Consider the following 26,950-nt stretch of genomic DNA (forward strand, 5'->3'; position numbering starts at 1 on the left):
AAGACACGAAATTAACAGTCCTACATGAGGGGATGTATTATTTGACCCCTTGGTCACAAGTGCAAGTGAAGTCATCAGAGATGTCAGCTGAAGGCAGCCTGGGCTTCAGTGATCATGCACTAGTGCAGTTTACTGTCCTAAGGGGTAGGAAGCCCGTGAGAAGCATAGTTAAAACTCTAAATTTTAGGAAAGCAAAACTGTAGCTCTTCAAGGAGTTAGTAAATAGGACCCTGTGGGAAATGGACCTCAGGGGCAAGGGAGCAGAAAAGAGCTGGTATATCTGTAAGAATGCTTTCTATAGAGCATCAGAGATCTCAGAAATCTGGCAAGGAAGGCAAGAGACCACCATGGCTGAGTTGAGACCTGCTGATCAAACTAAGGGGCAAGCTGGGACTACACAGGAAATGAAAGAATGGATAGGCATCCTGGGAAGAGTATAGGGACATTGTCCAGTTGTGTAGGGATGAGGTGAGGAAGGTCAAGGTGCAGCTGGAACTGAACTTGGCAAGGGATATAAAGCAAACCAAGAAAGGGTTCTACAGGTACGTAAACCAGAACAGGAAGGTTAAAGAAAGCATTCCCCCTATGATGAGCAAGAGTGGGGAACCAGTGTGATGAGCAGAAGGATGAGGTTCTCAGCAACTTTTTTGCCTCAGTCTTCACTGGCAACCCCTCTCCTCATGGATCTCATGTTGATGTCCCACAAGATGGAGACCAGGGAGACAAAGTCCCTCTCATTACAAGCAAAGAAAAAGTGCATGATCATCTGAGGAACCTGAAGATATACAAGTCCATAGGACCTGATGAAATGCATCACATAATCCTGAGGGGATTAGCTGATGTAGTTGCCAAGTCACTCTTCATGATATTTGAAAAGTCCCGGCAGTCAGATGATGACTGGAATCTCAGCTGTGCTTCAGTTTACCCAGACAAGACTGCAAGACCCCTTGCTGTATAGCATTGTAAAGCCCAGGAGCAGAATGGATGCATCTTGCTGGGATGAGAGACAAACCCCAGGAGGAGCCAAGTGTCCCCGGGACAGTTTTGTTTTATTGGAAGAAGCAACAAGCACCACTGCGAAGATTGCAGCTGAAGAACCTCTCCAAGAAGGCAAAGCTACCAAGCCAACAAGCCCTGAAAGCTTCAGCAGCAACCTCTTTTCTACAAAGCTTTCAGCTACAAAGCCTTCGGAGATAAACCCTGTATGTGCCTTAGCAACAAGCTGCAGAAGCCAACAGAAAGTGAAACTGTGCTCCTGCAGCTTTGACGTGGTCGATGCCATTTTGGTTTTGTTTAAATCCCCAAGCATGCTGCGTGGTACCACCATCAGTGAGTAATTGTGAAATCTGATTTTTTTATAAGCATCTGTTAAAGGTCTGTTGCCCTAGAGAATTCTAGAGTTTCCCTGTCTCCCCACCCCTGTGGTCAATCTCCAGCTCTGTTGCTCATGTTTCCTTTTTTCTTTACAGTTTAAATTGCTGTTTGTTGCTTCTGGATTATTGCTCATATTGTTTAAATTGTTACATGTTCTTGCTGGTGAGATATCTGTTCCACAACTGAATATTTCAAACCAGTAAATAGGTTTTATTTATATTTTCTGGGGTGGGGTGTATTCATAAAGTTATTAATATTTTAATTAATTGTTCCACCTATTGAATATTAATAACCTCCTTATGATCATAACACTGTATAGCAATCAGTATGACTAAGGTGATAGGTGATAGTAGTTAGCTGACTTTCTTCTAAGAAATATGGAGGCACCCTTCTGCCAACCTGATGCACTCTCTGGAGAGACATGTTGATTACTAGGGGCTGGTACTGGGTATGTCACTTTATGAGTGCCAAGCCTCATGCAATCCAATATCTGCTGTCATTTTGTCATACAGGAAACAGTGATACAGCCTGGGAGCAGCAGTAAGGGACTCTGGAATGCAGGTAGTATTTCATCTTCCTTGTCAAAAGGAAAAGATTTGAAAGGGCCACTTGAATCTAGCAAATCAATAATTGGTTATGGGACTGGTGTCACATCCAGATCATGGGACTTGCTTTGAGAAACCCAGTCTAATGGGGGCTGATGGGGCCCGTCTGTCACAGAACATTGTAAGATACTAAATCTTGTCTCTCTTCATGTGAATCAACGAAGATAAAATCACCTTTGCTTCACATCCAGACAACAGCTGCCCAGGGAGGGGATGGTGAAGAGACCCTCCAACATCCAACAAAAGGATTAGATTGCTGTGATCAACCTGTCTGTTGCATCAGCTCTGCCCACTGATAGCACACCTGGCAGTTGCATCATTAATGTGACTAGGACATTAGTCAGGGGAAGCTATGATTGACTGAACAAAAGACACTGAACCTTAGCAGCTTGGGCAGAGAGAAACAGACAGCAAAAGACAGACAAAGAGAGAAAAAGGCATCACCGTGCAGCCTGGAAGCAGCAGAGCAGGAACCCTCTCTCCATGCCCTAAGTTTTGCCTGCTGTGAAAAGAAAAGAAGAACTCCTGGAGAAAAAGACATCTTCACTGAAGACACATGTTGGCGGCTGCTCAGAGAAGGACTTAGACTTTGGGATATCTCCCTGTTGACAGCACTAGTCAACAAGCATGAAATGTCCTCCAATCCAAAGCACCCTTTCTCAGACCTCCTCCAGCAAAAACATCTTGGGGGAAGGGGAGCTGGAAGGTGTGGCAATATAATTCCTTTCTTGTTCTCTCTCTTCCTCCATTTTTTTCCTCTCTCTCTCCCCCTACTTCTTCTGGTTCATCCACTTTATTGTGTTAATAAGTAGCCTCACTTTTGATGTTTGGCCTCCTTTGTGCCTTTAATTTCACAACATGGGAATGTTCAAAAAAGAACTGAGTCTCTCTTCTCTTCCGGACTGAGAAAACATGAAGAACATCTTTGATCCTAGGCTTGTCGAACTGCTGAAGAGTTTGGCAAGAGTTTGCTGAAGGCTTTAAACTAAAGTTGCCAGGCAAGGAGAACCACAATGCATCCAATCAGTTTGATGCTAGTGGCAGCAACAGATGCCCAGAACTCAGAGAGCACCTGAAGAGAAGCACAAATTAATTCCAGCACTCTAGACACTAGGACTGCTTGATAGGAGGACTAACATAAATGTCTCTATGCAAACACATGTACAATGGGCAATAAACAAGATGGGTCAGAGATGTTGCACATACCTGCAGGGTTATGATCATATTGGCATCACAGAGACATAGTGGGATGGCTTCTGTAACTGGAGTGTTGGAATGGAAAGATACAGACTCTTTAGGAGTCCTCTATGTCAATGACCATCTGGAGTGTATGGATCTCCACCTGGGCAAGAATGAGATACTGACGGAGAGATGATGAGTCAGGATTAGAGAGGGCAAGGACAGAGGACATTATAGTGGGCAGCTGCTATAGGCCACTTGACCAGGAAGACTGACTGAATGAGGCCCTCTCTGGACAGATAGGAACAGCTTCACATTCACAAGCCCTGGTTCTCCTGAGGAACTTCAGTGACTGGGATCTGTTGTAGAGGCAACATTTCATGGCACAAGCAATCTAGCAGGTTCCTGGAATGGGTTGATGAGTGTCATGGTCCAACAGTGGGTAATTTGGTGGAAGTTAAACTCTCTTGTCTTCCAGCTTGTCCTCAGAAATCAGAAGGGCTGGGGGTGGCTGAGCTTAACTTCTGAGTGGTGCCCAATTGGACCTTTAATGTGACTAACTTAACATTCTCGAGAACAGAATTCAGACTAACAGAGTCAAGTGCCAAACCAGTTCATTAACAGGAAACAGGTATAAATATTGTGGTGGTCTGATCTATAAGGAGTGTGTGTCACAATCATGTGAGTGGGGATAAAATGAACTGGGGAGGCAGGCAGGGGCCAGGCAGGATGGCAGCCCAGACAGTCCTCAACAGTTCCATTCTCTATCATCTGTCTTCTCAGGAACTGACTCTTTGCAAACAGCTCCTTCACAAGTGGCTCCCCAGCAGTGGTTGCTCCAGCAGCAGCTCTCACCCTAGCAGTAGCATTTCTTTAGCAGCAGCTCCTCACAGCAGGTGATGCTCACAAGCAGCAGCAATCTCCCCAGTAGCTGACTCATTCCTGGCAGGTGACACCCTCAACAGTTGACAACCAGCCCACCATACTGCAACACCTTTTATAGTTTCAAACCATTGCTAAAAATAGCCACCTGCTCCAGTTCAGCAGTGAAGTGCACACTTGATGCAATCTCCAGGGCTCCGAACTCTTCTTTCCGTTGACTCTCCTGTCAGGGAGTCTGCAGGGCCCCAAAGTCCTGCTAGGGAGTCTCCCAGGCCCCAGAGCCCCTTGGTCAACTCCAGGGGGGCAAGGCCAGGCCCCCCATGTCCCAAACAATTCTCCCAACAATGCTGAGCCAGATCTGGTCCCTTACAATGAGAACTTCCTTCTGCAAGTAATAGAGAAACCACAAGGAGAGGTGTTATGCTGAACCTTGTTCTCACCAAAGAGGTGGGGCTGGTGGGCATATGACTTTTTGTCTCTGTCTTTGATGGCAGCTTTGGCTGCAGTGACCGTGAAATGGTGAAGTTCAATATTCTCAGGGCAATGAGGAGGGTGTATAGAAAGTTGCCTACTTTGGACTTCAGGAGCGGAAACTTTGGCCTCTTCAGAGATCTGCTTGCCAGAGTACCATGTGATACAGCCCTGGAGGTAGAAGAGAGCCAAGAAATCTGCTTTGTATTCAAAGATCATCTCCACCAATGCATCTCCTCCAGGACCAATGCATCCTGACAAAATGGAAACCAGGAAAAGGTGCCAGTAGGCCTGTGTGGATGAACAAGTAGCTCCTAGACAAACTCAAAAAAGAAGCCTACAGAGAATGGAATCAATGATATGTAGCTTGAGAGGAGTACAAAGAAATTATCCAAGCAGACAGAGACCAGAAATGGAAAGATAAAGACCTGTTAGAATAAAATCTGGAAAAGGACATTAAGGACAACCAGAAAAGATTCTGTATATACCTCAGTGCGTAAAGAAAGGCCAGAGAAAATGTAGCTTCTCTCCAGAAGGAAGCAGGAGACCTGGTTACCTGTGACATGGAGAAGCTGGAAAGAACGTCTACCAGACAGCTGGCCTGCAGAGCTGGCAGAAGGAGCCAGGGAGCTGCATAGTTTCCCTGTGTTCCATGAGCAAGTGATAGGAGCTCTCCTCAGCAGCTTAGACCCCCACAAGTCCATGGGACCAGATGAGATCCATCCTAGGGTGCTGAGAGAGCTGGCAGATGAGCTGGCCAAGCCACTCTCCATGATTTTTCATCAGTCCTGGCTCACTGGAGAGATCCCAGATGACTGGAAGCTGGCCAACGTGGTACCCATCCACAAGAAGGGCCGGTTGGATGAGCCAGGGAATTACAGGCCTGTCAGCCTGACCTCAGTACCAGGAAAGATTATGGAGCAGGTCATCCTGTGTGCAATCACACAACACTTAGAGGATGGCCAAGGGATCAGGCCCAGCCAGCATGGGTTTAGGAAGGGCAGGTCCTGCCTGACCAACCTGATCTCCTTCTATGATCAGGTGACCCGCCTGGTGGATGTGGGGAGGCCTGTGGATGTAGTCTACCTGGACCTCAGCAAGGCCTTTGACACCGTTCCCCATAGCAAACTCCTGGCCAAGCTGTCAGCCCATGGCTTGGATGGGAGCACACTGCGATGGGTTAGGAACTGGCTGGAGGGCCGAGCCCAGAGAGTGGTGGTGAATGGTGCCACATCCAGCTGGCAGCCAGTCAGCAGTGGTGTGCCCCAGGGATCAGTACTGGGCCCCATGCTCTTTAACATCTTTATTGATGATCTGGACGAGGGCATCGAGTCCATCATCAGTAAATTTGCTGACGACACCAAGCTGGGCGCAGGAGTTGATCTGCTGGAGGGTAGAGAGGCTCTGCAGAGGGACCTCGACAGGCTGGACAGATGGGCAGAGTCCAACGGCATGAGATTTAACACATCCAAGTGCCAGGTTCTGCACATTGGCCACAGCAACCCCATGCAGAGCTACAGGCTGGGGTCAGAGTGGCTGGAGAGCAGTCAGGCTGAGAGGGACCTGGGGGTGCTGGTCGACGGTAGACTGAACATGAGCCTGCAGTGTGCCCAGGCAGCTAAGAGGGCCAATGGCATTCTGGCCTGCATCAGGAACAGTGTGGCCAGCAGGAGCAGGGAGGTCATTCTGCCCCTGTACACTGCACTGGTTAGGCCGCACCTCGAGTACTGTGTCCAGTTCTGGGCCCCTCAGTTTAGGAAGGATGTTGACTTGCTGGAACGAGTCCAGAGGAGAGCAACAAAGTTGGTGAGGGGTTTGGAACATAAGCCCTACGAGGAGAGGCTGAGGGAGCTGGGGTTGCTTAGCCTGGAGAAGAGGAGACTCAGGGGTGACCTTATTACTCTCTACAACTACCTGAAGGGAGGTTGTAGACAGACGGATGTTGGTCTCTTCTCCCAGGCAGCCAGTACCAGAACAAGAGGACACAGTCTCAGGCTGCGTCAGGGGAGGTTCAGGCTGGATGTTAGAAAAAAGTTCTATACAGAAAGAGTGATTGCCCATTGGAATGGGCTGCCTGGGGAGGTGGTGGAGTCACCATCACTGGAGGTTTTTAGGAGAAGACTTGATGGGGTGCTTGGTGCCGTGGGTTAGTTGTTTGGGTGGTGTTGGATTGGTTGATGGGTTGGACGCGATGATCTTGAAGGTCTCTTCCAACCTGGTTTATTCTATGTATTCTATGTATTCTAAGGCTGAGCTACACAGAGAATTCTTTGCTTCTGTCTTCACTGGCAAGCACTCCAGACACACTGCCCAAGACGCAGAAGGCAAAGGCAGAGACTAAGAGCATGCGGAAACACCCACCACAGAAGATGAAGTTGAAGACAATCTATGAAACCTGAAGTGGTTTCAGTTCAGGTTCAAGTTCATGGGAGCTGATGCTGTGCATTAGCAGGTCCTGAGGGAACTGTCAGTTAAGCCATTATCCATCATAATTGAGAAGTTGGGGCCAATTAGCTCCCACTGACTGGAAATGGTGTTGATATTGCATTAGTTCCACTGTACTGCTAAAGCTCTTTCAGCAGCAGTGAGTCAAAGATCATCTAGCTCCCTTAGTTCATTGCTTGCATGCCTCAAGGATTTCTGACTATTGAGTAACGCTTGAGGGTTGGAGTTCAGAAGTCTTTCACTTCACAAGTGTCTGTGAAAAGTAAAGTATAGCAGCATGGAGGCACTAAAGTGATGTGGTTAGTTTAAAATAACTGGGGGTTTCTCTTAAAATGCTAAAACTGACTAAATTTGGGGAGTTCAGTGTTGTCTTTGAACGTGATATGCCTTGTTTGTAGCTTCATGGGACAAGCAATAGCAAGGACTTGTTATAACTGGGGCTCTTCAGCTCTCAATTGAACAGCTCTTAAAAATTAGGTACATCTCAGTTACTCCCTGCCCCTCATCATCATGAGGAGGGGAGATTTAGGCTGGATAATAGAAAGAAATTATTTCCAATGAGAGTGCTGAGACATTGGAATAGGTTGCCCAGAGAGGATGTGGATGCCCCCTTCCTGGAGGTGTTCAAAGCCAGGCTGGATAAGCAACCCAGTCTAGTGGAAGGTGGGGTTTAAACTAGATGATCATTGAGGTCCCTTCCAACCCTAACCATTCTATGAATCTATGAATATTCAAAGAGGCAAAAAAGAAAGACTCAAGGAGCTACAGGCCAGTCAGTCCAAATCTTGTGCCTGGTAGGACAGGGAGGAAATCTTCCCAGAAATTATTGTAAGGCACATAGAAAACTAGGAGGTGATTGGTAGCAGTCAACATGGCTTAATGTTTGTCAAATTTGGTGGCCTGGATTTACAGCATTGGTGAATAAGAGAAAAGCAACTGATATTACTTACGTGGGCTTGCGCAAAACATTTGACATTGTCCCACTTTATATACTTATCTCTAGATTTGGGAGGCATGGATTTGACAGATTGACCAACTGGTGGACAATGAATTAACTGGATCCTTGCACTCAAAGAGTTGTGTTTAATGGCTTAATGTCTGAGCAGAAACCAGTAACAAGCAGCACTCCTCAGGGGGATGTATTGTTGTTTAACATCTTTGTCAGCAACAAGGACAGTGAGATTACCTGCACTTTTAGCAAGTTTATTGATGACACCAAACTATGTGATTTGTTCAAGACTCTGAGGGGAATGTATGCCATCCACAGGGACCTTGGGAGGCTTGAAAGGTCAGCCCATGAAAATATTAAAAAGTTCAACAAGACCAAATGTGAGGTTCTGCACCTGGGTTGGGGTAATCCCAAGCACAAATAACAACTGGATGGAGAATGGATTTAAACTGGCCTGGTGGAGAAAGACCTAGCGGTGTTGGCTGACAGGAAGCTCAACATGGAACTTCAGTGTATGCTTGAAGCCCAGAAAATACGAGCAGCAGGTCAAGGGAGGTCATTCTGCCCCTCTACTCCATTCTCATGAGACCCCACCTGGAGTACTGCATTCATCTCTAAGGCCTGCAGCATAAGAAGGACGTGGTCCTATTGAAGCAAGTCCATAGGAGGGCTATGAAGATGATCAGAGGGCTAGAGCACCTCTCCTATAAAAGCAGATTGAGAGAGATGTGGTGGTTCAGCCTGAAAAAGGGAAGATTGCATGAAGACCTTATAGCAGCCTTCAAGAACTGAAAGGAGGCCGTCGGGAAAGCTGGAGATGGATTTTTTACAAAGGTATGCAGTGGTAGGACAAGGAATAATGGCTTTAAACATGAAGAAATTATTTACTATGAGTGTGAGGAGGCACTGGAACAAGCTCCTCACGGAGTCTGGAAAGAGTTATGTGTCATTGGAATGTGCTGCCCAGGGAGGTGGTGGAGTCACCGTCCCTGGAGGTGTTCAAAAGAGGATTGAACATGGCACTTGAAGCCATGGTTAGTCATGAAGTGTTGGGTGATAGGTTGGACTGGATGACCTCTGAGGTCTTTTCCAACCTCATTGATTCTATGATTCCATGATTCCATGAAGTGTTGAAGGCTAGGCTGGATGGGGCTTTAAGCAGCATGATCTAGTAAACGGTATCCCTGCCCATGATTGGAACTAGATGATCCTTGAGGTACATTTAAACCCAAAACATTCTATGATTTTATGATACTGATGGTCTTGTTGTGACTGTTTTTGAAATCCAGATCCTCTAAGGAAAATGCATCTTGTTATACAAAATACTTACACTTCTAATTAGGAAAAAGATGAATTACAGTTGTACTATGTCCCCAGATAGTATTAATATGTAATTTCTTAACTTCCTACATCAAGGATTAATCAGAGGAAAACTTATTCTGAATACTAATGAGTCAAAATAGCAAATATCTCAAAAGTATTTCTAAATTACTTATAAGGGTTATATTGCCATGCAAACCCCCTGAAAACTAGTGTATCACGTCTCTCACCAAGAGAAGTATTTCTAATTTTAATTTCTCTGAACCTCATTGATAAAAGGTCTTTACACTGCAACATTTAAGGTTGTAGTTACAAACAAATACAAACTCTGATTAATTCCTAGCCTTCTAGTTCATATGACCAACCATGACAGGAATAGTCTTCACTTTTATTTCATCATAACGTATCCTGGCAACATTCCTGAGGTAGCAAAATTTCCCTTGCTATTGCTTCAATAGGGGAGACACAGTCACGGTATACAAAGTATCAAATATACCTCTGAGAATGTTTGATTTTGATCAGTGGGCAAAGTAATCCATGAAGATGTCTCTCAGAAAGCTTCTTTCTCACTGTTACCTCTCTTTCTTAGCAGTCATACTAGAAGGCTGGTTAGGCTGGGATGAGCTTCTAGCTGTGATAAATTTATTATGCTTCTTAGGGTAACATATTTCTCTGTTGCTCAGGAAATGTAAAGAAGCAGATTCTACTTGCAATTAACTGAGGATTCATTCATGTAAAATTCATGTCAATCTGACATTCTATAATGAATCTTCATTGAGTATAAGGTTGTGGGAGACAAGTTTAGCCAGGTGATGTAATTTATAGGAGCTTTAAATTAACCCAGTGGCAGCAGATCTGTCATCTCCCCGTGATATCTTTCAGCCTAAGAAATGAACTTCAAAAGAAGTTTAAAGTTTTTTTGGTTTGTTTGTTTCATTTTGGGGTTTTTTTTGTGTGTGTTTTTTTTTGTTTGTTTGTTTGGTTTGGTGGTGGCTTTTTTGTTTGTTTGTTTGTTTAGGCTAATATATTTGTTTCCTCTTCTTCAGTTTTCATCATTGCCATGACATGGTTTAAGTTTTTGTAATGTGTTACCTACACAGAGACAATATTTGAAGAAGAAAATGAAGAAAAAAAAAAAGAGAAGTTTTGGTACTGCAGAAATGGAGAATTTATCCTCATTTGTCTGAAATGCACAAATCTGTTGCTTAACTCTTGGGCATGCATTGCTAGTTGTCCTCAGTTTTAAAGGTCATTTTATTTGTCTGCTGCAATTTGAAGTAGAAAAGCATTATATACAGTTCACATGAGTTAGAAAATGCTAGGCAAATGTATTAGAACAGAGGAACTGAGGAGGAACACAATTTACCAGATCAATTTGATGAAAATAGCAGTAGTGAAAACTGATTGAGCCTACAGATTATTCAGTCTCCAGATAAGAAAAAGAACACAGAAGTGAAGATTTCGTAGAAAATATCAGAAGTCAAATAATAGCTCTAACAGTACTGATTTTATCAACAAAAGAAAGATAGACACAATCAACAGATGAAGGGATTTTTTTCTTAGATTCTTCCTATTACGAACTTAAATGCTATGAATTCTCTTTTCAGTCTTTGACCATTACTGTTTTGGTTCAGAAAGTGGGAACATTGTAGAACATTGTATAACACTGCCAAACCAAGGATTCTGAAAAGTGAAGGACTGTTCTGATGTCTATGATGAATGACAAACACATTTTCTGCAATGTTTTAAACAAATACCCATAAGATGTAATTAAGTTACTTTTAATGCACAGGTTCATCAGAATCTGAGAAGTAATGGAATTATATTACTAACTTCTAAGATAAGATATTTTTTGTTAAGGGAAAAGTGAGAGACATCCTCAAACTCAGTGTAAGGATTTTTATGTATTTTTATCATGGTGTGTTGAAAAATTACTCTTTCCAATGTTCTGTGCCAAAATAACCTGCTGTAATATAACAGGTGACACATCTGAAAGATCATTAGTTCATAAAATTCTTGTGCAAGACCAAATCACTTATTAAGTAATACATGTTTTGAGGTGAGTTGATACATATTTTACAGAAAAAGCTCTGATTCTCTTGATGGTAATTTATACACAGCACACAACAGGACTTTTCTGAATCAGTTTTGATGCAAATCATGAAAGAGGATATTTAATTACAAAAAGATAATCCAAAGTTATTTGGATTTAGAATAGGATAGAATAGAATAGAATAGAATAGAATAGAATAGAATAGAATAGAATAGAATAGAATAGAATAGACCAGGTTGGAAGAGACCTTTGAGATCACTGAGTCCAACCTATCATCCAACACTATCTAATCAACTAAACCATGGCACCAAGTGCCCCATCCAGTCTCTTACTAAACACCCCCAGTGATGGCAACTCCACACCTCCCTGGGCAGCACATTCCAATGGCCAATCACTCTTTTTATGAAGAACTTCTTCCTAAACTCCAGCCTAAACCTCCCCTGGCACAGCTTGAGAGTGTATCCTCTTGTTCTGGTGCTGACTGCCTGGGAGAAGAGACAACCCCCACCTGTCTACAAGCTCTCTTCAGGTAGTTGTAGACAGCAATAAGGTGTGCCCTGAGCCTTCTCTTTTCCAGGCTAAGCAACCCCAGCTCCCTCAGCCTCTCCTCATAGGGCTTGTGCTCCAACCCCCTCACCAGCTTTGTTGGCCTTCTCTGGACACGTTCCAGCAAGTCAACATTTCTGATAGTTTTGGAGAGGAGAAAGTCATGTTTACCTCATTAGTTCCAATACTGTCAGTACGTTATGAGTATTTCTCTTTTGTCTTACGTAAATAAGTTTTGTCTCAGTAAATTTGAGCAGGTATGAGAAGTTGATAAATGTAGCTACCACTGAATTTTTAGCAACAGATTCTGGGAGACTGTGTTTATTATCCTCCTTTAAGTCTTCCATGAACAGAGCTACAAAGACTCAGCACAATTATTTGACTATAGAGATTTTAACCTTCAAGGGTAGATACAAATGTGTAACATAAAAGGAAGTACTAGTGTGTTCTTTCTGTTCTTGGAGGGTTTATTGTATATAAATGGCTGAACTGGACAGGAGAAAAAATATCACTATATGGTTTATTGGTTAACTCTTCACAGTTTCATGTATTTTAAGGCCACAAATTCTATTAGATCATTGAGTTTGGCCTGCATCACTGGAATTCTATCCATTTATTCTCATGTAGATCTCAATAACATATTTCTTTAAATCTATATTTCAGAAGGGCATTTATCTTGCTTTAAAGATATGAACAGTTCAATAATTTCTGTATTAATCTTTCACAATTTTTCCTATTAGTGTTATGTTGTTTTTGACAGCTCATGTTATTCATACTAGCTGAAATGGGATGATCTTTTGGATTTCTGCTGAAAAAAAGTGTTTATCCTACGGGCATGTTTCAGTTACTGCTGAGCAGTGCTTACACACAGTCAAGACCCTTTATGTTTTTCACCTCACTCCAGCAGTGAGAAGGCTGGGTGTGCAACAGAATTTGGGAGTGAACACAGCTGGGACAGCCGACCCTAACTGACCAAAGTGATATTCCATACTGTATGACATCATGTTCAGCATATAAATGTCAGAAAAGAAGAAGGAAGGGAGGAGATGTTCAGTGTCATGCTGTTTATATTCCCAAGTGATGGAGACCTACTTTCCTGAAGGTAGTTGAACTGTTTGTGCTTGGCCTTCTCCTCATTGTGCTCATCTTACCTCTTCTGCCTTTGACAACTGCCTTTCCAGATATTGTGACAGTTGCACTTTGATAGGCTGAGTATAAATTCATATATCTTAGACTGATATTGCTATTAATTTGGCTAATTCAGCAAATCTGTTTCCTTTTCAAAATACAGTCCTCTGCTTTTCCTCATTCCCTTTCTCTGTTGGTGGGTGAGGTCATTGATAGTGTAACTGCTATACTTTAGCCCCAGAAATGGGCTAAACAGTGACACTCACTAAAAGAAAGACACATTTATTATTTCATGTTTTCTCTCTGTTAAGCCATTTACAAGTTGTTATTGTTACTTCTAAAATTTACTTTCATGCTTTGTTAGAATTTACATTTTCCCTCCAATGTTCATGCAATTCCTTTTCTTGCCCCAATTCCTTTTCTTACCCCATTTCAGAGATATGTCTAAATAGAAAGGCATAACATATGAGAAACTAGAAACAAATAAGAGTGAAAAAAGTATTACCCTGTAAAAAGTATTAGTAATTGGAAAAATGAGTGCTTGAAGATCTTGGTGACAGAGGAGCAAAATGAAAAAAAAAAGCAAACACAAAACCATAACAAAACACTGCTCATGGAATTTCTGATGTTGATTATCTCAGTTAAAAAGAAATAAACTCTGCCGATGTAATAGTAATGTGCCAAGAAATTTTCTGGTATGTGAAGGGGAATTTTAAGAAGTTCTTAGAAATAAAGAAAAGTACAATGTAGTGGTCTGGCAAGATGTCACAAAGCACAAAATAATTTTTGGCAGTTGGAGGAAGAGAAGCCTGTGAAGCAAATCCATGCATTTGCTTTCTTTTCAGTAGAGTAGCTGAGATTTTATACACTTTCAAATAGCTAAGATAATAAATCTGGTTTGTGTGTGTATAGCAGAGACTAAACTCTGCAAGGTGTGTTTCTTTGTATGGAAATTAACTGTCCATGTCCAAATTAACACCATATTCATTTTACTTATCCTGTTGTGAAATGATATTAGAAGGTTTCACAGCCTGGATTATTTGACTGAATTATATAACATCAATGTTTAAAAGAATGTCTTTGTGGATAGGAATGACCTGTAATATCTTCTTTTTATTAGATCTCAGACAATATCAAAGCACTGAATAAAATATTAAGAATATTTCTTCCTACTCATTGCCTACTACACTATCGTTGCATTCTTACAAAAGACTTTCTCGAGCTCTGACAACAGGCTAACAAGGAGGAATCATATTTTGACATCTCTTCATTAGAACATAAATACCCAGAAATTATTAACTTTATATTCATAATATTACTGGGGTTGTAGTTTTGACAAAGCAGAGCTACATGCATTTTCCTGGCTATATTCTTGAGTTATGGACCAGAAAAGCAGTCTTATCTAGAACTTTTCCATTTTCTTTGTTAGGTCCTTATTTCAAAGACCTTGAACTGAAGATGACTGACTATCAGATAGAAATTAAAATACTGCAGCATTAGTGAATTTAGATTTTGCTCCTGAAGCATAAAGAGTTGCAGACTTTTACACTTCTTTCAGCTAGTTATTTAAGCTACTCCTGTGACAATATGTATGTATGGTGATTTTTTTTTTTTAATCTAGCCATGGATTAGATAGAAAAAAGATGCTATTTTTGGTTAAAAAAATAAATTAGAAAATCAAGAGAATGAAAAGGAGATCACCTCCTGTGACAAATGTTAAGTCGTTACAGCTATTTAATTCTGTGCATATGTAAAGATTCAAAGTAAATTTTAACATCAACTCTGCCTGTTGTACCTTTGTGATGATAAATCAAAATTATTTTTGGATTCTAACTCTCTAATTAGCTATTTTTTAATTATTTATTTTTTTTCCCATTTTTAAGGCAGTAGACCTATTCACTATTACTTAGGAATATCTCCTTTCTTTAGTCTAATTTTCTTTGACATCCAGGTAAGTCAGTGTCAAACTGTGAAAGAAAAGTTGAAAAAAAAATATAGAACCTGACATGTGGACAGTAGGTTAGTTGTAGCTAAAGGGTCTTGGTTGTCCATTATGATTTTGTAGCTTGCCTTTTAAATATACAAGGTTGTCTTAGCAGATTTGTTTCTCATGCTTGTCTCACAGTGAATGTTTAGAGGTGATACTTTGTCGGATTTCTATAATTAGAAGTAACTTTAAAATGTCATGCTGCTTTGGTGCTTGGTTGGTTTTTTTTCTTTTGATCTTGGACCTATGAAAATGTTGAGCCAATTAATACTCATATATTAAGGATAGGATTTTCAAAACCTTTTAACAGTAGTCTAGCAACTTTCAGTGAAACTGCTGGCAAAGCCGATGATTACTTTCAGTGGAAGATGTTATTAACACTCACAATTTTAACACAAGGTTCATGACAGTTATTTCTAATGTTGCAGTACTAACACTTACAGTACTGGCTTTTATTAAAAATAGACTGTGCCAGATTACTTGATTTTTTTCATTGTCAGCTGATTTTGTCTAGAAATTCTCCCTGAACTTCATTAAAAGTGTCTGTGTGGAGTGTCATAGAACAAGAAAAAAATATTTTAGGTAAAGGCTATGCAAAACCATGAGTAATGAGTATGCTGGGACTGCTAATGATATACTTAATATTTTAGGTAAGGGACTAGATAGACAACCCTGATGTGTTGACATTTTCAGAAAACATGGAGTTTGATTTAGTATTGTTTGAGCTATAATATTCTAATGCCCTGAATAAAATGGAAACTGTATTAAAATTGGGGAAATTTTATGCTAGATCACAATGTCAGCTTCAAGATTGTTCTGAGGGCTTGTTGGAAGGAAAGATATTTGAAATAGGAAAGCTCATAACTTCTGATAAGCATCCAGGTCTAAAATAGACACGGTGTTGTGATGCCAAAGAAAGGAATGTTGTTTGAGGCTACGTGTGGCTCTGGTATTAATTTTGTCCTGCTTATCACAGCAGTTAGATATTCCCATCCAATCATCAGCTTTTAATGGCAGAAGTATTTTTTTCCCAGTCAGAAGACGATTGTACCCAACAGAAGACATCAAATTCAAAAGGTCCATCAAGAAATATTTGTGCGACTGAAAAACCGGCTTAATGATGTGGCTACAGTCCCACCCCTACACTTTGTACCATAGAAAACTGAAGTATAAATATTAGCCCTTTTTAGAACTCAATTTGTGGCTGAGAACTGAACAACAAAGACAAATGGAAGGGCTTTATCCTTACTGTCCTCCTGAGAAAAGATACTCTTTTGGTAAGTTCCATCCTCAGCTATGCTACCAAATACATTTTGTCCCATGTAATTATGTAAGTAAGGACAACTGTATTTTGTTAAAGCTGAGTAGTGATTTCTGCAGTTAAGTTCCTATGTCACTGGTAATGGTAAAGAATGTATACTTACGCTGCAAGTGTAAATAAACTGTATTATTTGTGCATCTGACTGCTGAAATGCAACTGGACCTACAGTAAACTGGACTGTTTGTGCATCTTGTGTTGGACCTAAGGCAACCCATCCTAATTAGCATATTATTAACATCCACACATAGCTGCTGTAATCTCTGAGGACTCAGCTAGAACACAAGGGGATTCATTTCTTACTATATTTACCCCTCACTTCATGCAACAGGGCTCCTTGAATTTCACTTAGCCCATAAACTATAAGAAATATCTCTAGCTGGAAACTGAAGTAATGCTGTATATTTTCAGAAAGTGATTGTGAATAAAAAGCCCCAAACATAAAATTTAATCAACTTCTAAAAAAGACATATGAAATTAAGCAAGGCTCTGGAATATGCTTTAGGAGAATAAACAGTGAAAAAAACCCAAAACACAACAACAAAACCAAACGAACCCCATCAACTAAAAACCAAACAAAATGAATAAAATACTCTGTAAGGAAGAGCAATTGCAAAGGCAGTAGTGATGACATTACAGAAAAGCCCCCTGAGATGATATCCAGCAGACCCAATAGCCCTGGTTCCAGCAGGGTGTGCCTCATGCCACGATCATTACTCTGGCTTGCTCAACCTTCCTACTGGCTGGAACAGTGAAGTTGTGTACTTTTGTGAAAATGCATATTTCTGCATATATGTTGAATATATGTGATTAAAGTGTTTTGTTGTCTCAGTTCATATAGTCTCTGCATTTTCAATTTACTTTTGGACTGTGACACATGGTTTCTTACAATAAAAGAGTACTGTCTGAATAAGCCTCTTCCAGTTGTGTTTTCCAGGACTGTTCATCTCTTTACTTTCAGTTTGTTCATATTCTGTGTGGTTGCAGAGAGAGAGAGCAACTTAAGAACTTTGGCCCTAGCATGCCAAAACACAATAACTATGTACTTTTTTCTTGTTTTAAGTTGTATTTTTCATTATGTCTTATAATGCTCTCCTACATTATTATACTTCAATTCCTCCTGGTTAATGTAAGACTATAGGGAATTTGGGGTAAAGAGCTGGTTATTTTTTCAGTCTGTTAGATGTCCCCATTGCACAATTTAGTGTTGCAAAATAAATCTACAAGTTGCCTCATCTAATTTTTATAATTTTTTTAAAACATGATTTTGAAAGCAATAGAGCAAGGAATAAGTTTTATGTGTCTGCAAAATAGTTTATGGTACTGCAATGCATTTATGCCCTTGAGTATTGACTTGCTTGCTGTTCTTGAATTGTCTCCCAAACCTCCGTGTGCATTTTAATTTGCATCCATCATCCACAGAGGGACAGTGACAAGACAGAGAAGACATCTTTGTTTTCTGCCAGTTTTCCAGACTTCTGTTTTGAGAATATTTATAACAATGTAATTTCAAACTGTCGGTATAGGGGAATATAGAAGTGAGAATTGAAATTTCCCAAATCGGTATTAGCATTTCACAGAGGATGACATAAGTTGGAATATAAAATTGAAAAATAGCAACCAAAGCAACACAAGCATTCTGTTATTACCAACTCAAACAAATTAGCTGGCTTATCATTTGCGAGGAGGTGAAGAAGTGTTTTAATATACATACTGACGATAGGATAACCTTGAACAAGTGCCATATGCACTTTTTTAATCTGATGAAAATATTTTTAGAAAGTTTAATTTATTTATTTTAATTTTTTTTTATCTTGATCCTGAGCTGGGAATAAAGAAATATCTACAAAAGTTACAAGACCGTATTTTTTAGTTTCTTGAAGGAAGATGTGCAGCATGCTGTTGATTAGCTGAACAGAAAATAGGGTCTGGTCAAAGAGAAAATCCCTCTGGGACAGGAGGTCTAAAAGGGCAGGCTGACTGTTGACAACAGAAAGTGGAGAACTTGGAAGGATGACAAATAGGTATATTTAATCTGGGAAGGTAAGAGCAGAGAAAAAGGAGAATTTCATTTTGGAGGCTTTTAAGTGCACAAGGAATGAGTGAGATACAGGACAAATATTATTGGCTTTGGTAACAATAATATGAAAAATGACATGAAAAATGAAGGGTAGGAGCTGAAGAAATATATATAAAATAAACAAAGACAGCAAAATCCTGTCTGAAGTACAGTAGGTGAGATTTGATTTTATTGTGTTCCAAGGCAAGAAGGGAAGATGGTATTTTACACATCACTTTCCCAAGGCCTCACTCCCAAACAGTGCAAACCCTTAACATGCATTTTAAGCATGCAATTTATGTATACAAGGTCTTCTTCTGTAAGGCAAGGATAATTGTGCTATTACTGCATTCCTGATTTGTCTGTTTATAGAACATAGGATTTTCTTTCTTATAAGATTAAAATCAACTTCACTCTATCATTTTTATTAGAAACAGAGGTAATTTGACCAGAAGTCCCAAGATTATAGAGACTTTGTGTGAAGTGTGGGTATGGGTGTGTGTCTGCCTCCCAGGCAGACAGAATAGTTTCATATTCTAATAATCAGCTACTTGTTTCTCATACAGAACAAGATGAAGAGAATAGAGGACTTGGTTTCAAATTTCAGACAACAAGAAAACATTGACAATGAGTTGTCAAACTTTATAAAGACAAAGGATTAAAACTTCAAAACAAGGTAGCACTGGTTCTTTTCTATTGAGAGAAGTTTATTGGTCTGATTGTTTTAACCCTTAGGGATTGTACAACTCCTTATAAACTTGAAAGTCTAAACTCTGATGGATTATCAGGTTCATACTCTCTAGGTCCTTGTTTAGAAAAGAGTTTGTACAGTGACTACTAACTTTAAAACTAGCACGGACAAATGAAAAGGGAAATACAGGGCAAACAGGCAAGTAAACATCATTAATCTTTAACGAATATTTCTTAGGAGCCAAGGATTAAATTGAAATGAGACATGTAAGAAATTTTATGTCCAGAAGATGGCACTCTTATACTGTGCATTTTTGACCACAAGTTTCGCCACAACATACACACATGACTGTATGTGCACTTTCTCATTTAACTAAACTATTTTTCTGTAGAAAAAAATAGAACAAAACATAGTCATCTTCATGCAACATTTTATACAAGAAATATGATTTATTTTTTTCCAGGAAGAAGTACCACTAATCAAAATTAATCATTCTCTTTAACTAAAAATTATACCTGAACCTAAATATGCTATGGACATATTTTGGTTGGTTGGTTGGGGTTTTTTTTGGTGTGTGTTTGTTGTGGTTGGTTGTTTTTTCAAGTACTTACTCTCACTTCTAAACTGATAGCTATATTTCTTTTCTCCTGAAAGTGATGCATAAAAACAAAGAAAAGCATTGACTATTGGAATGATACAGCAGCAGTTGCAGTCTTTGAATGATTAAAAATTAAGTAACATAGATGAAAGATGGTTGCAACTATGCAATAAATGACAGCCCTGAGTGTGATAAACAATGAACAGAAGTTTCATTCCTTCTTCACTGATACAAGTTTGATCTCTCAGTTCAGACTTACATCCTTAACTCTATTTATTTTCTGTTACTATAAATATTTATTGTATTTTTCACTGTGATGTGTATTTTCAGAGTTAAGACTTGGTAAGTCTTTTCTCTATCTCTGTCTGAAAGATTTACAACTTATTTTTTTTCTACAGTCTGTCAGGCACACTTCTTATGGTGTTTACTTTAACGCTATTTTTTCTTTATATGTTAGATTCTGTGATGTTATAACTGAGGTGCTTGAAAAATCATAAACCAAAGATCTTAGTCCTGTGCCTGAGGAGCCAGAGATTGAGTACAGTAATTAATATAAAGCCATTAAAAAGCCAAATTTCCAACTACATATTAAGTAGAATAGGCAATAGATTTAAAGATATGTATTTGTCTAGTTAGTCAAGGTATTTCTATGTAAATGAGAAACATTGCTGCCAAAAATATTTTTCAAAATCCCCCATCAAATTGTATCTGTATGAACTAAATTGGAAGCCTTGTAGCTTGAATTCATCTAGGAAACCATCTGGGTGAATAACATCTGTGCCTGCAGTATCCTTTAGATCACTTAGATAGTTTGTGATGTAACACTGTAAAAGAGCCTATTAATGTTCTGCAAATGTACCTTATTTACAGTTTTATCAGGTTTTGGATGCTGCAAGCTATTTAGTTGTATACATTTTGAGGTATTTACATAGTAATTAGTGGTATAGAATCCAATCTGATTTTCTTTTGTTGTTGCTGTTGAGCTCATGTTCATAGAGATACTTTTCTTTGCTAATTTAAAACACTTTAATGCGGAAATCATAGAATCAGAATCACTAAGGCTGAAAAAGATCATTGAGTCCAACCATAACCCAACTATCATGATCATTAAACCACATCCTGAAGCTCCACATATACGTGCTTCTTGAAGACCCCCAGGTATGATGACTCCATCACCTCCCTGGGTAGCCTGTTCCAATGGCCCACCACTCTCAGTAAAAATTTTTTTCCTGATGTCCAGTCTAAACCTCTCTTGGCACAACTGAAAACCATTTCCACTCATCCTATTGTTAGTTACCTGGGAGAAGAGACCAACACCAGGCTCACTACCATCTCCTTTCAATTAGTTGTAGAGAGCAGTATGATCTCCTCTTAGCCTTCTCTTCTCCAGAATAAACAATCCCTCAGGTGCACCTTGTATGGCATGCCCTCCCCACCCCTCACCAGCCTCATTGCTCTTCTCTGGAGATGTCTTTCCTAAACTGTGGCACCCTGAATTGAACACAGTACTCAAGCTGTGGTGTCACCAAGGCCAAGTATGAGGACATAATCACTTCCCTACTCCTGCTGGACATGTATTTCTGATACAGGCCAGGATGCTGCTGGCCTTCTTAGCCACCTAGGCACACTACTGGCTCATGTTCAGCTGGCCATCCACCAGCACACCCAGATCCTTTTTCACCAGGCTACTTTCCAGCCACTCTCCTCCAAGCCTGTAATATTGTTGGGCTTGTTGTGACCAAAGTGAAAGACCTAATACTTGGTCTTTTAAAATATCATTCTGTTGGCCTCAGTCCTTCGATTTAAACCATCCAGATCTCTCTGTAATGCCTTCCTGCCTTTGAGCAGATTGACACTCACGTTGAATTTAATGTCATCTACAAACTTGATGATGGTGCCTTCGATCCCACCATCCAAATTATTAATAAAGATACTAAACAGAACTGGCCCCAATACTGAGCCTTGGGGGACACCACTTGCCACCAAGTCTTTGTGCCTGGCCATCCAGCCAGTGGAACAACTGTGGAACACGGATCTCATCAATATTTGAGACCATGTTTTTTTAGGGATAGAATTGCAATACCTCAGGCTCCTGTTGTACTATTCCATTATTATTATTTCCAGAAAGAGTATAAGAGCCATACCATATAAAAATTAAGCAAATATGTGAGCATAAAGTTCTACCAATTTTGCTGCTGTTGGAAGTAGCAGCTTTTGTTCTATAGTATACATAAATACATCTTACCATGTTTTGCACGGCAATGAACAATGAAGGGACATTGGACACTCTCAACCCCCTCCCCCAAGACGGGGATATGGGTTGATTCAGGCTTGAAAAATATGTATCTGTCAGTTTTGTTGTGTTAGTACAAATGTAATTATACATGCTGTTGGAACTACAGTAGACTGTACTACTTTACATGACTCACTGGTTTAGACAACGCTTATTCTGGGATGTGTGCATCTTTCTGCTTGTTCAGTAAAAAGGAATTTATGAGGCTGCACAATTCACGTCACTCCTCTGAATCTCTTTTAAATCTCCATACACAAGGACCATAAATGCAATAAGGTCAAGGTTAACAGCATCACAGAGAATTTTTAGGCCTACAGGGGGAAGAGAGAAGGATCCAGTATCTTTTGTTTGAATTGAGAAGGATTTAGGTGTAATTTAAATTTATTGATACAATTTGAATTTCATACTATGCTTCATTCTGGTTTATGCTGATTTAAGTTTTGAAATATGACAAGTATTTCCAAATTTGTATTGTAACAGCCATAGATATTACTACTTTTTATAAAAATACACAGCTTTTCTTGACCCATGACTTTTTATCACTAATTTTGATAATCTCTGTTGCCAGTGAATTCTGCAATGAAATTCTTTATTTTGCATTATAAATTGTCACAGCTGAACTTTGCTTTACAACAATTGCATATGAAATCCTTAATCTTGGATAACCTGTGCTGCAGATTTTTACTGCACTTTCTGCGTTTCTAATAGTGAATAAAACTTCATAAAATTCAAAATCAAAACTTATGACACTTTTGTACATACAGAACCCTTCAAATTTTATAAATACTGTTCAAATATGTTACAGATACATATGGCTGTATAGAGATTGCATATATATATACACACACACACACTTAAAATACCGTAGATTTATAAAAATTATATAAACCTACCATATTTTTAATATAAAATAAAGACTTCTACATACAAAGTATGAAGAATGTATGTATATGTATATGTCTATGCATATGTATATGTCTATGCATATATTTATGTATATATACATTTATGTATATATACACACACACAGCTAAAAATTGTAGATGAAACTAGATTAAAAATCATGGCCATTCAGAATAAAATGGATTTCCCAGTAGCACTTTAAACTCTTTTGAGGCCTAAGGACTCTCATTTCCCTATGGACTAGTGTAGGCACAGGTGTTTTTAACAAGTGAGCTTCACAATCTTCAGTTGTTCTATGCAAGGTAGAGGAAGTCAAGGCGGGGCGGGGAAAGGCCAAAAAACAAATACCTCATTTTTATCACCCTTCTTTTTTTGTTAGTTTTTTTTTCTTAATACATGATAGTTAGGAGCCTGGTATTCAAGACTTTAGTTGAGGCTGTTTGTTACAGGTTGGAACTCCTTTAAATGGAATGTAGTACGGCGTATCGTCTCTTTGTTGATCCATGTCCTCTTAAGAAACAGAAATGTATTCTAAATCAGATTTGCTTTAGATGAAAGAGATAGTCATGTGATCTTTTATAGAAGTTCATATAATTCCTGTCTTTGAGAGGCATTCATCTGTGAACTGTACTTGGGTCACAGATAGCTAAGCAATGCTGGTGTTTAGCAGAGATGAAGCAGTGAAAGAGAGGAAAGAAGAATATAACACATACAGTATCTGTGTTGTTCAACAATAACCATTTCCTTGTTGATCATCCAGGTTATTGTAGATCATAACATAACTAATTTTCTTTTACCATTGTAGTCAGGCAGTGCAGCAGAAAGGATCTTGAAATTAAATGCTTTTTTCAAAGAATGGAAATCTTAATGTGAAATATTAATTGAAAACAAATCCAAACATTTGTTTACTGCATATAGTTCATTTTCCCCCTAAAGCCTGTATGTCAGCTTTAGTTTCATGTAGTTGCTGCAGATCAGCTTCTATATCTACATTCAAATCCAGATTATGAATTTAATCTTCCTTTTGAAACCCAACGTTATCCATCACAACCTGTTCTTCAATTACTTGGTGGAATGTTTGGGGTAATTCCAGAATTCTGGCCGATGTAATTCCAAATTCTTCATGCTTGGAAAAAACCATGGCTTTAGAATAAAATAAACAATATATTATATCAGTTCTACCAGCAGTGTAGGGTATTACTTTCTAAAATATTTAAATTACTTCAAAATGGAAGTTGAAATAATTTTGGACTACCATAAAGGTAAGAAATAAAACAGTCATCTTTGAAAATTCAACTTAGATTTCCATTGTCAATTAGAAAACAAAAGTGTGTCCAGAGTAAAGATGTTAAGACTCCACACTTAATTTTTATATATTTGCCAATGAACAGAAAGAGCCTAAAATAAATACTTAAGGTTCACATAATTTCATTCTTTGAAAGGCTCAGAGTGAATAATTTGGCCTGAAATTGTTGTTTTGGGGTTACAAGAAGGTGCATTTGGAAATGTCTTTGTTCTTTGAATGCTCTCCTGAAAGGTCCTTCTGATTTATCTACTTAAAAAATAAGAACCAACCAAAAAACAGATTTCCTTCTTAAAGTAGTCAAAAAAAAGAGAAAGATACAACAAACTACAAAATATTAGACAAGATGGGTAATGAAAAAGCATCTAATAAAATATCATACTTATTATAGAACTCATCAATAAAGGAAGAAGAACCATACATGACTTCTTCTTCTATCACTGTTCATATCTGTATTTCTCTGCTACTCTTGGGAGAACACATTAAATACAACTGTGCAAGATATTCCAGGTGAAAATATCTGGCAACCTTCTTGGTGCTGTGTGACTATGCAGAACTTTATACAAGAAACTGTGAGCTAAGATGTTTATTACAACCTTACTCTTTTTACTCCATTTGCTGCCTCATCTCCCTGGTGCATTTTTACTGGTATCTAGATTGGGAGCTATTTAGAACAGAAGCTATCTTTTTGATCACTTAACTTTACCATGCCCAATACAATAGAGTTCTTATCTTTGATTGAGGCATACATAAAAGAAAAAATCAGAACTAGATAATGTTCCTATAAAATAATCCTCCTGGACTGTCATTGTCTACCCAACTGCACTGAAATCAGTGGGTGTCATTGTAATTAATATCCTAAGCATAAATAGACATGGCAGGGTCTTTCCATAACTTGAGGCTAGGGGTGTAATTTTCAGGAAATTATAGATAGTCTTTTAGCCTGATGACAGCTGTAGTCAAGTATTTAGATGATTTCCCTAACAATCACCAGACAGAGTGTCTTATAATGTTGTCTTTCACATTTTGAACAAAAACAATGAATTGGACAATATGCTTTCTGGCATATAATCTTTTTTAGCATTCTGTCAAGAGTAACTGCTTATCAGTTTAACAACTTTAATTGTAATGTTTTGTAAACAATGAATACCCTGAAAAGGCATTTGAAGCAAGAGGTATTTGGGATTTCTTAGTAGCTAGCCCTGAAATGGCTTTCTGTAAATTCTTCCAATAAAAAGATTTAATACTATTATTCTGATATGATGGTCAGAAAATGCAATTTATTTGCTAATTCTCAATACACCCCTCTGAAGCACTGAAGTATTAGGATAACCAATTTTTTGATGAATAAACTGAACACATGTGAAATGACTGATCTAAATTCACATAGTGAGTGAGGGATAAAACTAAGAATAAATCAATAGATTTCAAAAAAAAAAAAAAAAAAGGAAAAAAAAAGAAAGGATTACTTCTATTGCCATGGGACAGGGCTCATTCCATGCAAATCATGCAGGCACACTGACAGTTGAAGTGTATACTCTTAATATATTTTATTTCCATTTAACATTGCTGTGACCGAAAACTAAACATATAAATGCCATGGATGTTTTCACTGATGCTTAAACTTACATAAGTTTAGTTTTGGAAGGAGGACAAATGTGGATGCATTTCATGTAAGATCAAGTGTGTGAGTAATGGCAGAAGTATTTCAATTAAACTTGCAATCATCACAGGAACAGCAACAGTAATTTTGTGTAAAAGATCTTTTTCACTTACTTCCTTGAATCTTACTGCTATCACAAATGTTCCTAGATGTCAGTGCAATTCTGCCACAGACCACTTCACAAAGTCAAATCCTCTTAATTACTATGTGATGATGATAAGGGTATGGACATTTTACCAAGATAAAATGAGATGATGTCAGTAAGACTTGACATTATCATGCCAAAATAAATGGAAATTATATATGTTACTTCTCTGCTAATAAAGAAGAATATTTAAGACATTGACAGTTATGGTATGTTTTGGTGGGGTCTTATTTCTAATGTGATATTAAAAGAACTAGTAAGTAAGGACATAAATGTGTTGGAAATTTGGAATATGTTATGTCAGAAAAAGTAAGTGACTTTGCATCCCATTAAAAGGGACAAAACATCTTTTAAAAAACTGTTTCAGACATAAGCAGGTGGATAACTACTTAAAGGTATCCAGAGTAAGGAGTAACCTTATAAAGAATGGAAAGAGTACTGATCAGGTGAGACAGCTGCATCCAATCAGGGAAAAAGGAAGAATTACCAAAAAATCATGATGAGTTTGCTTTTGTGAGGAAGTTAATTACAATAATCAAAGTTCTTCAGTCATGCAAACCCATTTAAAACAAACAAACAAAAAACCCAACATACTGATATTGCTATGGAGGAAGTATGGTATTTAGATTAAAGGTTATCTAGGTACAGAGAAAATTAAATGAATACTTATCCTCAGCTGTCAAAATGATGAAGTTGCTAAGCACAAGGTCAGGGTAAAGAACAGAAAAGAAAATGCAGGTATGCAAATATGAATCACTGGTACAGATGAGCTCCTTGTGTTCAAATTTGAACCACAATGCTGACTGAACTAGCACAGGCATTTGCAGGTTTGATAGCAAGGATTTTTGATGCATCTTTTAAAACTGGAGATGATTTGTGATTAGATATCAACAAATAGCTTCCTCTGAAATTAGATATCAACAAATAGTGTTCTCTGTTGCTTTGAAATTTTGTGTCATCACACTTTTTAATAAGAACAATCCTACTTCTTGACAAGGTCATTTAGTCCAAATTCTGCTAAAACAGCACTGATTTCAG

General features: G+C 38.8%; 1 protein-coding gene across 1 annotated transcript in view; it reads left to right on the forward strand.

Annotated features, from left to right (window-relative positions):
• Positions 1–239: 239 nt before the first annotated feature.
• Positions 240–26,950, forward strand: part of LOC128897327 (uncharacterized) — a 101,834-nt gene continuing 75,123 nt past the window's right edge. Inside the window, 4 exon segments of the mRNA XM_054162917.1 lie at positions 240–334; positions 462–611; positions 613–952; positions 5,202–6,218. Of these exon segments, the coding sequence (XP_054018892.1) occupies positions 240–334; positions 462–611; positions 613–952; positions 5,202–6,218 (1,602 nt within the window).

This window comes from Dryobates pubescens, chromosome 7, assembly GCF_014839835.1.
Source record: "Dryobates pubescens isolate bDryPub1 chromosome 7, bDryPub1.pri, whole genome shotgun sequence".
In the NCBI taxonomy this organism is placed as follows: Eukaryota; Metazoa; Chordata; class Aves; order Piciformes; family Picidae; genus Dryobates; species Dryobates pubescens.